Source organism: Saccostrea cucullata, unplaced genomic scaffold, assembly GCF_032062105.1.
Source record: "Saccostrea cucullata isolate Sc308-1 unplaced genomic scaffold, CSIRO_AGI_Scuc_v1 ctg927, whole genome shotgun sequence".
NCBI classification, from domain to species: Eukaryota; Metazoa; Mollusca; class Bivalvia; order Ostreida; family Ostreidae; genus Saccostrea; species Saccostrea cuccullata.
Genome location: NW_026920341.1, coordinates 47,545 through 62,500, shown reverse-complemented (window position 1 = coordinate 62,500; position 14,956 = coordinate 47,545). Strand labels below are relative to the sequence as shown.

The 14,956-nt window shown below is 31.5% G+C and overlaps 1 protein-coding gene across 2 annotated transcripts in view; it reads right to left on the bottom strand.

Annotated features, from left to right (window-relative positions):
- LOC134247157 (uncharacterized) overlaps positions 1 to 14,531 on the bottom strand; it is a 17,187-nt gene extending 2,656 nt beyond the window's left edge. The window contains exons 1-12 of one of the 2 annotated variants that reach the window (XM_062729499.1): positions 14,448 to 14,531; positions 10,246 to 10,287; positions 9,019 to 9,253; positions 8,807 to 8,923; positions 5,902 to 6,079; positions 5,403 to 5,503; positions 4,231 to 4,266; positions 3,546 to 3,593; positions 3,050 to 3,140; positions 2,881 to 2,912; positions 1,425 to 1,460; positions 1 to 319 (exon numbers count right to left, since the gene is read on the bottom strand). The exon at positions 1 to 319 is cut by the window's left edge and continues 2,236 nt beyond it. In XM_062729499.1, the coding sequence (XP_062585483.1) occupies positions 1 to 319; positions 1,425 to 1,460; positions 2,881 to 2,912; positions 3,050 to 3,140; positions 3,546 to 3,593; positions 4,231 to 4,266; positions 5,403 to 5,503; positions 5,902 to 6,079; positions 8,807 to 8,923; positions 9,019 to 9,253; positions 10,246 to 10,287 (1,235 nt within the window). In that variant the 5' untranslated portion in view covers positions 14,448 to 14,531. The remainder of the gene's footprint in view (positions 320 to 1,424; positions 1,461 to 2,880; positions 2,913 to 3,049; positions 3,141 to 3,545; positions 3,594 to 4,230; positions 4,267 to 5,402; positions 5,504 to 5,901; positions 6,080 to 8,806; positions 8,924 to 9,018; positions 9,254 to 10,245; positions 10,288 to 14,447) is intronic. The other variant, XM_062729505.1, reaches the window with a different exon arrangement.
- Between the last annotated feature and the right edge of the window lie 425 nt (positions 14,532 to 14,956).

The following is a 14,956-nucleotide window of genomic DNA, read 5'->3' as shown; positions in this document are numbered from 1 at the left end:
AGTCTCTCAAGAGGATTCATCCATTCTGCATATTCATTCAATTTACCACAGAAAATGTTATCTATAAAAATAATTGTATTTTTTGTACAGTCAATGTAGTTAAGCTCAAAGTAACTTTCTACTTTACGTATTTCCCACTTCATCTTCTTGTAAGGCATTATCAAGTGGATTGCTGTTTGTGTCTTTCCGAATCCAGGAGGTCCTGTTAATATGACTACCTTTTTCGTGTTAAATAAATTTTCGACTATTTTGTATACTTTTGTTTCTTCGTAGAAGCTGTCTGCTGACCTGGCATTATCAAAAAATCGGTCTGTCATATCTAAAAGTAGAGTAATGTAAGAGTGATGAATTTATTAATTAATTTCTCATTAATTGATAAAGATCAAATTATTTTAAAATTCATTTGTATATATTTGTATTTCAGCTTATTAGATAAGTGTATGGTCATTCAGGTGTAACATACAGTGCTACCCTGTTATTTGCCTTTAGGGTTATAATAAAGGTCCCGGCCATAAGTTCTAAAAGTCATTTGTTTCTATTGGGTTTTAGTTTTGTGTTCTTGTGTTTTATTGGTTTGTCAAATTCCCTCCAAATGTTCTTGGTCTTTCTGGTCACTCTTTGTCTAGATTGTTTGTAGAGAGGTGTTATTTATCTTGGTTGTGACAAATTTGACCTAGGACTGATAGAGACTCTCATCATCTTCTGGTAAGCTAATATTTATTTACTAACTTTAACATATCAATAATATAAAGTTCATTAAATGTGAAATCTGTAATTCTTGCAATATTAATTTCCATAGCACTTTTGAACAGTAAGAACGAGATTTTGGAAGTCAGGTTTTTACTTAGTTATTAGCAGTAAGGCTAATCTATTTTTTTATCCAGATAATTATGTACATATGTATTAAATGATCAGAGAATTATATAAGGTTTATGATAATTTATAGTTATCATCTCATCTGGATTCCCAGTCATTATTTTCATGATGTGTGGAGCTTGCTTATTCCCTCAGAATGGTATTCTGTTGATTTTATGATTTATTGTTTATTAGTCAAAGGTATATAATATCTATGAAGATATTATAGCTTTAAAAGTAATATATATTTTGTTGTAAAGTATTTTAATTGGATGCACAAGGAAGTATTTTATTGTGTCAAGATGTGTAATTAATGTAAAAGTTACCTCCCTTTATGCAGCATTGTGTAAACAAATTAAAATCGTTAACACAAATTCGTCAAATCGAATTCAAAAATATTTTAAACAAGTTCTCAATGGGCTTTCGTAGAAACATGCATGCCTTACAAAAAAATTGTTATTTTAATAGCGTTTGATACCTAAATAGTTAATGCAATATGTATTATTAATTGTGCGATATTGTAAAATCATTCTGAACAAGAATGCATTATGACACGTCAGACTAATTACCTTTGTTCAAAGAAGCAAGCATTTCGGTAGGATCACCTGTAATAGATATGGCATTTATTAAACCTAATTTGTTATATATGTATTTGTCTATTTTGAGATGGTTCATCTTATTTCAAATTTCAAGCAAATCTAGGTAATGATCTCTCAACTCCATGTCCTAAATCTACAAATTTAATATGAACACCATTTAAGATTTTATAACATCTGGATTTCTGATTAGATTAGGAATGTACCTTAGGATTGTACCCCCTTGTACATGTTTTCGGCGACAAAATGTCCCCACCCTCACAACACATACCGTATCGTCACTGATGGCAATGTGTGCCAAAAGGGCCTTTATTCCTCAAACATAATAAAAGGAAAAATGTACAGTCACGCATTCTATGTACCGTGACCACATATTGATTGCCCCATGACAAAAAGGTCCTTACGTTAATTTTGACACATTTTGAGTTTTTCATAGATATGAAAAGAGCAAGGTTAATTAGAAGTTGCCATATTTAATGTTTTTATAGTTCTTTAAAAATATCGTGTCTGCTATTCTTTCATTATTTTGCTAGAATCGTTAAAGCTTGTAAGAATACTAAATACTTTTCTCTCAGAAGAAATGTGTTTAGTTTAAAATTCCTTAGCATTAAAACATTTTACAAAAAAAAAGCACGGGTGATGCACAGATGATTCTATGTTTACATGAAAGTTGTTAGTTAGAAAAAAAGAATCCGTCAAATGATCTTACATAGGAAAAAGAATTTATTATTCCATAGTTTTATAAACCGTGAAACATCATTTTTGCCTTTATACACAAATTGCAATTGTTCACTCATTAAAGACGTACATAACGATATTATAACTACCGGTACATGTAGATATACATGTAGCAAAGAAACGGGTATCGAATAAAATTTTTAATCCAGTGTCCTGGTTGATCCGGACGTAATAATTTAGAATTAAATCTATAAATATATCTAATTATTATTTCAGTGATCAAGAACCAGAACAAATGCTAGATGTGTCAAAACGTAAAACACGTTGATAAAAAACATCTGCGACGATGCTCACAGTCTTTACTGTGAGGCAACAATTAATATACAAAGTGCGGGTAGTCACACACATGTACTATATGTAATATCACCAGTGACATGATAATATATCAATGGACGACAATATGTGTAGAGAAAATTGGTACATTTTGTTGTCGACGATAAAATGTACAGAACGACAGTATGTATCATCACATATATTCAATACATTCCTAGCTGGACCAATAAAAGAGTAAGTAGATAAACGTAACACATTTTTATACAATTAATAAACAGTAAGGAGCAACTCCTTTCTCTCTCTATCTCTCTGTGTCTGTTTGTGTGTAAAGGTGTGTTTGAGGGTGTGTAAGTAAGAGTGAGTGTCTATGTTTTGGTATATATCTCATTTCAATTTTTACGTGAAAAAACAAACGTACCACCATCTTCCCTAAGGTTACTTCTGTCTTTCCTTTAAAATAAAAAAAAACAACATTATATTGAATATAATTTTTTCCATTTATCACATACATGTACAAAGCTTTATCAAATTTCCTTTCAAACACAAAAACATACAAATAAAGAGTTAGAATAATTATGTCTACGCACGGTACAAGTCTATAATATTGTTCTGTCTTTCCTTCTTTATTGTACGCGGCATCGTCTTCCTCTCCATCCAATTTCTCACTAACAGCATTTCCTTTGGTAAGAAATGTGATTAAAATAGTTTGAAATTTTTCATGTAACAATAACCTTCTACACATCTGGTACATTATTTTTAGCATAGCTGTGATATTAAGAGGTTCTCGCTGGTGATACTCTTTATAAACGTCAAATACTTGCATCACCCCCTAAAAATGCTGTTTTGACACGCATATACAACATAACAACTGGTACCTTTAAATATTATGTGAACAAAACAAATATATATTTTTCAATGTTTATGATATATTTTCAAAAATTTTGTTTACGTTCATATTCTTTACTAAATATTTAAAAATTGCATTTTCCTTAGACAGGAAACTCCTTGTGTCCTACAAATTATACTGGAATTTAACATAAGAAAAAAATATGGAACAATTATTGTGTAGCCGGCGCAACAAACCTTTAGGACATAGCTCTAGATTCTCCTCTTCATCATATCTATGCACTTCTGCCAAAATAAAATAATTGTAACTGTATACTAACCTGATTTATTGAAATTTTACTTTGCAACTTTATATCAATACAGAATTATCTTTGCCTCATATGCATTACTCTTAAAATTTCTTGTATAAGGTACGTCACTCCTGACGGTTTTTAGGGGAAGGATTACCTGAGAAGTTTATAATTTATATGAAAAATTATTTTTAATAGTTTTATTCGAGTCAGTGTTCATATTACAGAACAACGGCAAAGAAAATTGATCGTTTTGAAACGAGATCATTGTAACTTTCGTATTATAATTTCCATTTTGAATTTTTGATCAAAATACATCAAATGTATTTATGGAAGTTTATATTATCTTGCATGTATATTATGTAAAAATTTCAAAATGATATACAATGTAATATATACGAGAAAATACAGTAAATCCTGTCTAATTTGGACACCACAGGTACATTTTTGTATAAAGAAATTGACTGGTTTGGACACATTAAGTCTAATTAAGTCTAATTAAGGTATGTCACGTACTTTCCGAAGAAATTTGTAGGAAACCTCTTCTTTCCGAATTTTAAATTGCAATTTATATTTTATGAAATATTGAATTAAATCACAGAGACATTTTTGATAAGGAAGTAATTGCTTACTTGCATCATGTAGTGGATTCTTTGACATCTTATGGGCTACAAAATTGTTGAATTTTGCCGTTAAACATTGAATTTCAAATTACATATGTGTACTTTATAAAACGTTTTGAAAAAAAAAAAATTAAGTAATTTTTGATGCTACTAAGCTTTAAACTTTTAACAACTTCAACAATAATAAAAATTCAACCAACGTTTGAAGAAAAAAACTCCAATTTAAGGTCAAACAACCTTAGAAAGAAAGGAGTTTCTATAAGGCCACTCACTGGCCAACGTAAGAACAGATGATACAAACTTTTTTTGTTGGATGAGACATTATATCAACTCACAAGCTTAGAAAAGTAGATAATTTTTTTGAATATTTTCCCTTAGTCTTGGAATATAAAATAGATTTGGAAAATATTAGTTAATACATCAGTAAAATAACTATAACAAATTTCAGAATATGTTAATGTAGTGCTTAAGTTATATTTTAAACTTTACAAAAATATATCAAAACAAACTTGCACCTTACACAATATCAACATAAAACAAATGTTCTTCATTTTCTGTAATTAACATGTTTAAATTGATAATGTGATGTCTTTATTCACATTTAATACATTTTATTTATGATTTGACTAAGAAAAAAAATCATTATTCCCTTTTAGAAATGCCTACTATAAAAATGTACGGAAGGGGGGATGCTTAAGTTTTTCATTATCACGTAACCGGAAAATGGGCAGCATAAATTACATACATTTTCGATAAATTAAAAAAGATAAGACGTTATTTACAACACATCACAATTCATAATAATTCTGGAGGGGTCGAAAAACAGCTTTATCGAAACTCCCCTTTTGTGCAATTATAGTTTTGTTTATTTTATGTCAATATGACGAATATTATAGTATATCTGTAGCAGAATTTGGCGATTACAAAGTAGAGAAGAGATCACCGGACTCAGTCAGAAACCTTTCCAGTCATTAAAATGTGTATAAATATGTGATTTCATAATTAAAAAAGGAAAAGAAATAGTCGTAGTGAATCTTTTTTACGATTGAAACATTTACTGAAAATAAGTCAAGATACTCCTTGACCTGCCAGGATAAATTTCGGACATGCAGTTACATGATTATTTCTTTTCATACCTTAACAACATATTAAAGTTTTTGCGATATGATTCAATTACTTACTTTTGAACATCTTTCGAATTTTTTTCACAGCAAAATAAATACTAATGGCAACAAATAAAGGTAAGACAGCTCCCATCGCAATGACAGCATTATTCGTGGATCTGAAAACGGAAGAGTGCATTTCAAAACAACATCTCAATCCTAAATACTTAACTCTGTTTGGCAAATGAGGATTTGTGTATAAACGTTGTGTGAGGGTGAGGGAGGTTGTGTGAAAAGGATGTGTGTGAGGGTGGATGTGTATGTGTGTGTGAGAGAGACAGAGAGTAGTATGAAGGAAGGTGTGTGTAAGGGAGAGAGAGAGTGTGTGTGTGAGGGTGTGTGTGTATGTGTGTGTGTGTGTGTTAGGGTGAGAGATAGGGTGTGTGTGAGTGTGTGTGTGTGTGAGGGAGGGTGAGTGTGTGTGTGTGACAGGACAATACTTTCAGAAAATAAAGCCACATCTTGAGGACGAAGTGGTTATCAGTGAGCTATGCCTTTCATTTATTGAAATACAAACCTTGTATCCATTTTCTTGTACACAAAAATTGATGTTGAAGACTCTTGCAAGATACTGTGATCAACAGATAAAGTTCGGTCGTCATAGTTGTTGTTAGTTTCTTTCCTACTGATTTGAGATGAATGAGTGGTCTTTTCAAAGCTTTGATTATTCTCCTTTAATTTGTAGCATGATGGGTCTTTAAAATAAATGATGAAGTTATTATACATATTTAAAGGGGAAAAATTGCATTCTCCAATTTGTTTACAAATTCATAAACTTTTTAATTTTTAAATTTTCTGATTTAAACTTTCATAGGCATTTTAAAACAATCAATGACAAGGTCATGCAGTTTTGTATCCCTGCCGTTCATTTTTCTTCAGTATCATACGTTAATGTCCACCGTAGGTTGAAGATACCTTAACTTTGCATATTGTGTAATTTCATAAAGGATTTTATGTCTCATTTAACGGCCACTGGAAGCTTAGTGACAGAGCATAAGTTTCATGGTCTGGAGGTCCAGATTCGATTCTCGTTCTCGGCACTACATTAAACCTAAAACATAAACATAGGCAGTGACTGTTCCTTTGTCAAGCGCCTGGAAAGACCTTAACAAGGTAGGCAATCGCAAGATAAAGAACCCTTACTACTCATTGGCGTTGGTGCCAAGTATGGGTCGAACGTTGAAGTTCTTCACTGGAAAACAGAGAACACCTAATAGGAGTGAAAAATTCTTAATTAGGATGTTTAATAATATACAATCAATCAATGGTGTTTCATCAGATTTTGTTTTAAAAACATATTTTGTTAAGAAAAACCCATTTAAATCTAATTTCATTGGAAGAAAATCGTTGGAGGAAAAAAAAACAACATTTTATTCTCTAAATAAATTTGATTTTACTAAAAAAAAATTTGATAATCAATAAGTGTCCTTCTTTAATATTAAACTCTTTTTAGCGATGCATTATAATGGTCATTTTTTATGTCTTAAGAGATGCAGAGATTCACCAATCAAAATCTATATATAACAAATAAAAATGTTGGCCACGCAGTACGTCACTCTGCTTCTTCTCCCACCTACAGTTTTGGAGGACGTTTTTGGAGGACGTTTTTCAAGTTTGTTATTTACCCTCTTATATCAAATTTGGATAAACTTACTTCACAAAATTATTCAATTTTTTATCCTTATACAGTATTTTATGTCTGCTAAAATAATTTGTAATTGTAAATAATTATTTTGAGAATGTCAAAAAAGTATATTATTAAACGTCACAATAATGGCAATACGCAAAGAACTAAAACAGTTCTTTGTGTTTTGATATTTCATTTTCTTAAGTTAGAGGATTATGGAAAGAAGTAAGCAATTTGATGGATTGTGATGACGGCGCTGCTTGTATCAAGATAACTGTATTTGAGAAGCAAATACTTAAAAAATGTTTGTGATTTATTAGAGAAAGGGAACAATGATAAGGTCTACTGACTTAACAGCCGTGTGTTTTTCTTTACTGAAGACAAGAAGCTGCGTCCTTATGTAGCCATGATTTCCTCTGTTATTCTTGACAGCATCAAAGAATACAAGTATACGAGGGAAATTCAATAAATAATGTCATCAGAAAGAAACAAAAAGAAAACGCTTTTCTATGATTTTGTCCTAATGATTAAACTAAAATATTATCTTTAAATTAAAACACATGTCCGTAACATTTCTTTTTATTTTCTAATTGTTTGAGAACAAATTTTTGAGTACGATCCTTCGTATATATGGTAGATCCTTTTATTTCCTGTACTTGTTTTTTTTTTTTTTTTTTTTTTTTAAGTTTGGGAAATGAAACAAGTCAAAGGTTGAAGGTGCTGGCCAATAGTGTTTGTGTGACAGAATATTAACTTTCTTTTTAAGAACTCAATATCTCTTCATGGCTTGTGGGTTTGGACGTTGTCATGAAGAAATTCAATGTAGATATTTCGAGAATTCCTCATTCTGGCTTCTTCCTCTCAAAAACCTTTCACTTTCTTGCAAAAATTATGCTTTCTAAATTCTTCCAGAAATTTAAATTACTCCCCCAATAAGAATTTGAACAACAAGACCACTGATATTTAAGAAAATAGCATATAACACTGTTTTTGTGCTCTTGCAATTCTTTGCTCTTCTCAGGCCCTTGCTGATTTGTTAAGTATATCTCATTGTAAAATGACGTAAATTTAAAATTTACATGATTTTTATGAAAAATGTATAAATTACGTCGACATTTTGAGTAAAAATCACCGAGCGCAGGTCTGATCAGGCTCAATATTTTGATATAATGTGTAGAATAATAATGTCAATGAAAAATGTAAATATTGTTCCTCTGAACAAACTTGCGCTCTATAATTTTTAAATCTAAAATTGTTGAAATTTTGATATTTTGCCCTTTTTCTAAAAAATGATATAAAATCGACTAGTTTGTGACGTCATAAAACAAAAAAATGATCAAGAAACTACTTTAAAAGTATAATAAGTTATGTTAATTTTTATCTCATATACAATTTATAGAATTCAGTACATTCAAGAATTTTTCAAAGTGGGGGCAAAGATATGCAGTATACGGCAAAGAATTCTTTAAATAAAACAGAGTATTCGAGACGAGGTGACCTCATTCGTTTCTCTATATGGAGAAAACGATCACTCGTATTTTAAAGTTCTTAATAGAAAGAATTAAAGTCATTGTTATCGTTAATGATGCAGGATAACCTCCTCGGTCTCTAAATATTGTTTGAGAAATTCAAGCTTCAGTAACGTCTCGGGTTTTATCTTTCAAACAACATTTCTCGACTTCGGAGGTTATCCTGCAACATTCATGAAAACGCGGACATTCTTGCTTAATTATTATTTTTTAACTGCCTGATCTTAGTACAGTTTCCGTATTTTCATGATGTGAAAGTCACTTACATTTATAAACATCTGTAGATACATATCTTTTGGGACATGCAGGTTCAAGCTTTGTGCAATCAATGTTATGGTTTTCCGTCACTTTATTTTGTATGGTATCGAAATCGGCACAATAACCTATAAAAATGTGTTATTTGTTAATGCAATCATGATTACGATTTAAATATTGTTGAACAAATGCAATTATAGTTTTATGAATAAGATTACATTACCTGACACAAAACGGATCGGTGCACACACCTCTAATGTTGCATTCAAATAGCGATTCACAAGACAATGGTACGTAAAGTTCGAAGGCTCTTTAACACATTGCTGAATATTGGCTAAACTTTCACAATTCTTTTTAAGCTCTGCTTCTTTCCATGACTTTTCATTACTGGGACAGGATGTTACGTAGTGAATTGTTGGAACTGAAGCTAAACAGGTAGTCCTTACGAGACCAAACTTCTAAGAACACATTGAAAATTAAAGCACAATATTATCTAATTATTATTTCATTAAATACCAGGTCAAGTAGAAAATAGCTATCTCTCAATTCAGTAGAAAGTTTTAATTGAGATCCTTTTGGACATTTAAAATTATTAAGACAAAAGCGGGTAATGTTTAGGGATACTGTACACTATTGAATAATGAAAAGAAAACCAAAAACAAACATTTGTTTGTGAAACACTGATGCCCCTATATAACAATTTATAGTGGAGGCGATACTCTCTCAAATGCAAAAAAAAAAATGTTGGTAACAAAAGTAAATTCTCACAAGAAATGTACTTGTAAAATTTCAAAGATTTGAAAGCCCACGCTTCATCTGTTCAAATGCTATGGTCAAAGTTAAAGTCGTCAAACTCCAAGTTCAACGTCAAAGAATACACCTATACATATAGTAAACAAGCTTTAGCACTAATTTAAAAAAAAAAAAGACATGGGTAAGGTTTACAAAAGTTTGCAAAACTGGGTCAGAGTGAAGGTCAAAAGGTCAATCTTGATGGTACCCAAAGAAAGGTTTTGTCAGACGTGAAACACCAAAATCATTGCCTAAATCGAAAAAAAGTTTTGTTTATTAGAAGTAAAAGTTTTTGCAGACAAACAGACAAGTAGATTAACAAACAGAAACACAGCTGGTTAGATGGACAGTTGCACAGACAGGGCAAAAACTACATATATATACCCGAATCCTCGAATACGGAGCATAAAAAAGCTTCCAAAATAATTAAAGCAAGAATGATTTTATTCATGTATTTATTGTGGAATTCCTAAAATCTATTTAAAGGTAAGAATATCTTGAACTAAGATAAAATAAGAACTTAATACTAGATGGATAACATTATTCATTAGTATACTTTTCGTGACAATTTCCAAATAGTTGTTAATTTTGTTTAAGAGCTATGTCCTAGATAATGACTATTTAATATTAAAGAGTCTACTTAATCCAACCTACTTACCGCTGTTCCTAAAAGGATAACAACAAGGGAAATATGCCACATCTACAATTTAGATGAAAGTTACAAAAAATTGTCATATACAATAAATAATGTGTGAAAACAAGAGGCCCATGGGACACATCGCTCACCTGAGCACTGTAGCTAGGAAAAAGTAGAAATTGGTTTATTATTGAAAAGTTTAAATTCAAAAGTAGTCCAAAGACCAATCATGGCTTTGTTATTCTTGAGAAGAAGATTTTTAAAGAATTTTCCTATATATTTCTATGTAAAACTTAAGGCGGTCATTGTGGCTTGGCCCTACCCCCATGGGTCATGATTTGAACAAAATTTGGTTCATGAGAAGAAAATTTTTAAAACATACATGTACCACCAAATTTTCATTATATCTCAATTATCTCGCCCTGAATGAGAGCGTAGCCCTTCATCTTAACAAACTTTAATCCCCTTTACTCAAGGATGCTGTGTGGGAAGTTTGGTTGAAATTGGCCCAGTGGTTCTTGAGTAGAAGTCGAAAATGCGAAAAGTTTACAACAACAACAACGACGACGACGCCAACGACGACAGACAACGAACAAATTTTGATCAGTAAAACTCACTTGAGCCTTCGGCTCAGGTGAGCTAAAATGGATAATCAGGAATTTAAGTAACCACCTAGTACATATTTAAGGATTCACTGTCTAGTTAGTATTATATGCCAAGGCATCAACGATTGTGGGAAACATGGAATAATTTACATAGCGGGCGAAGCCCGATATGCATGAATTATCCCATGTTTCCCACTATCGTTAAAGTCCCTGGCGTACTATACTAACTAGACAGAGATTCCTTATATGTCCATTTCATTGTGATTTAGATTTAAAAATATAAACATTGACTTACAAAGACTCCAATGCCAATTTCATTAGTCCTCTGACCTCAAACACAAAGGCAGCCGCACAAGATTAACATGTATGTTTTGTCTCCTTAGCGTCAGACACAGAGCAAGATGCGCACTGAATTTGCATGCGTATTTGGCCTCCTTAGCTCCTAACCTATCGACCTTCCTAATATACACTGCGGTAGAATTATAAAGAAATAAACTCCCTAACTTTCAACGAGTTATCAAAGAGAAAAAAATTAGAAATGGAAATATTATGGTACAGTAAATCATAAAATCGACATACATTCTTATATCATATTAATGTACATTATGTTGTTACTGCACTTTCAATCACATCATGGATAGTCAGAAATATTTTGGAAACGATATATTCTCCATAATCGGATTTCAGTGATTCGGGGATTATATAAATCAAATGAAAAATACAATGAACTGACTGTACACACAAAGACATATTCATTGCACATGTTTGAATACTGCCGGAAGACTGTCAAAATGTATTTACAGTCGTTTTATTGGTTTACGCCTTATAACATGTAAATGAATTAACAACAGACCCCCTTCTTATAAACATTCAAGGACATGAGAAAACAAAATATTTTATAATTATATCCTTAAGATAAATAAGTGAAGCACGAGCACAAACGCGGATACGCTAAGGAAGCATAGAAATCATTTTTCAGGAAATTTCGACTTTACGGAAAATTAAGATTGACAATTTTCCAATGCAAAACTGGTGATAAATGTCAAAGAGAAAAAAAATTAGAAATGGAAATATTATAGTACAGTAAATCATAAAATCGAATATAATGCAAAACCGGTGATAAATGTCAACTATTATTAACTATTGCATGACGATAAAAGAGTGTCTAACGTAAAGACTTGCATTATCACCACAGCATCACGTGACGTGACTTCATGTCCCTTAATATAAAAAGCAAACAAAACAACTGTTCCACGGAGTTAAACAACTTCCTTGAGTAAATAATCTAGTCAAAAACATCTATTATGCCTTAACAATCCTGCCGGACTGCTAGAATCCCACAGTCAAGTCAGTAACATAATCATTCATTACCCGATGTTTTGAATTTTATACATATGACCCGAGATTTTTCGTGAAACCATGCTTGCTTCGGGATTCTAGCAGCACTTTCCATGTATTTAAGAGGCAATTTGCGATCTGTACAACTATTTTCTTTGACACCTCCAGCTTACTGTTGTTCTTTTGCATTTTTTTGTCACGAATGACAGAGGAAAGGCCGACCGAGATACGTATTTAGCTGACTGTCTTCGAAAGAGAATTTAATCGATGAAAATATATTACCATATCTATTTTATAAACTTTAACTCCATATGAATTTCACATAATATTCACGATATTTGCCACTAAACTCCATTTTGCGAATCGTTGTGCATGCCGTCTTAGCCAAATTCTATTTACACAACATGATCAATTCAAAAGTTATTTGATGTACACATATGACGTCATCGGTGGTAGAGTTAAATTACTTCTCTATAAAATACCGATATCACGACAACTTTTGTTCTAAAATTGACGTCATCTCATTTACTATTACGTCATGATGTATCACTGATTTAGTCAAGGTGGAATATTCTAAATGCTTCCTTTATACCCCTGCAAACAATCACTCACTCTTACATATTACACTCCTTCCATGTGCACATATACCTTCTCTCTCACACACCCTAGACACACATACTCACAAACGTCTCTCACCCAAACTCATTCATATATAAATGCAGATTCAATTATGTGAATTTAAACCCTAATCTTTCCAGGTTTGACTTTTCTGAATAGTCATTATGTTACCTTTCAGAGGTGTATGCCTCCTGCCTTTTGGGCATTTTATCTGACAAAATTAAATCATCATTTGGAATTAGAAGACAACTAAAGGATTACGATTGTAGTCTTCAAAACCTAGGGAAAAAGTACAAAAAATGAGGACAAAGAAAAGCTTACGTTGGATTCATCATTGTGTATAGAGGATCAATGGTTGTTTATTATCATTTCAAAAGATCTTTAGTTGATACAAATACAGCAAATACAATAAAATATTTTTTCAAAGGACAAGGTACAATTTCAATACAAATTAAGTCCTGTATTTTTCTAAAATATGATATAAAAAATTAAAATCTATTCTTTCTAATTCATTGAAATTCCAAGCAGTAAGAATACAGAAATCATTTTTCTCATATGACCTCCTAAATGCTAATTGTGACGTCCTTAACTTGTGCATTTACCCTATTTTCTTAAAAAATTGCAGAAGACATCAATTTTCTTTGGATTTTTCTTTGAATTCGAAAAACATACTCTACCACCGTCACCCATAACGATTTTCAGAAATGTGATTCTTCAAAGTAATTTCTATAATATAACCAAAAATTGAAGTGGGCGACGGTTGTAGACATTATTTCTTAAAGGAAAATATGCACAGAAATGAGTCATTCTGAGGGTTAGACTTAAACTTAGAAAAATACCAAATTAATGACGTCGTATTTCCAAAACGGTCCTCCTTCATGCTTTATTCTTTAATGATTTATCATAAACATTTACTTAACTTTTGTTAAAGACAATTTCACAACTTTTTAGAACATTATGTTTTCAGGGCACAATAAAGCCCAAACTGTACCTTCTTCTTTTCATGCTAATTGTTAGGCCATTTTTCTTCGCAATGACCTATTTACGAGCTCCCCGCTACTTTTGTCTTGATAATGCTTACGGATACATGATGAGTGTGACCGTCAGCAAGAGATGCTAACTCTTCTGTGCATATGGCACCTAATTACACCTATTGAAAAGCATTTTCCAACAATTTTTGTGTACAAATAAGAGTTTTGCACAAAAAGTATGATTTCAAATAAAATCGAAATATCTTGTAAACATGATACGCACCAAGCAAGGGTATTTGCTAGTACGTGCAAGTATTCATAGCCCTCATGTCATTATTTTTTTTTTCAAATACCAGTTGTAGAAGAAGGGGGTTTCACTGAAGTCGTATTAGGATTAAAAAATGCACTTTTCCAGTTGCATACAAAAATATGAACTATTCCCTGTTAATACTTTTGCACTTCATTTTAAAAGAAAATCCTTCGTTTTTCTTAGATTATTTATATTTTCAAATGACAACGTTATATTTTTAAAGTTAAAAAAAAATAAGGCGTTGTCTTATTTATACCAGTATGAGAAATCATATTAACTTCAAGGTATCACATAAGCTTTACATTTCTTTACGATACCACAAAATGAACCAAGATACGATTTAAAATTTGTTTGAGAGAATAAAACTACAGTTTTACTCACTATTTTGCGTCTTAGTTGTTAAATCCTGCAGAAGGAAGTACTAACAAGTCAATGGTCACGATGCACTTGTTGATGTAAAGTTCGAAACATTTAACGCTATTTATATTTAGGAAGAGGCGGACCAAGTTTTATTTCTACAACGAAAATGCTTTTTATGATTAAACTAAATATTCTTTGCAATTGAAAATTGTTGAAGTGCATAATGTACGTATTCACAATGTATAATGTTGGATGGTAAAATTTTTAAATGATGAATAATGCATAATTAACGATATCTTTGAAAGATCCACATTCGACAGAAATGGAAAATATTAACCTTCAAATTGATAATACTGGATAATGTTCAATTTTATGTAAAATGTCATCCATAATTGATTTTAGGGTAGTGAATTTATCATACGACAGGCCTAAGGCAGTGGCCGCATCCGCACTATGATTTGTTAGTGAAATGGTTGGCTATATTTATGACTGGCCTTAGATTCTCAAATAACACATTTTCGTATTTCTCA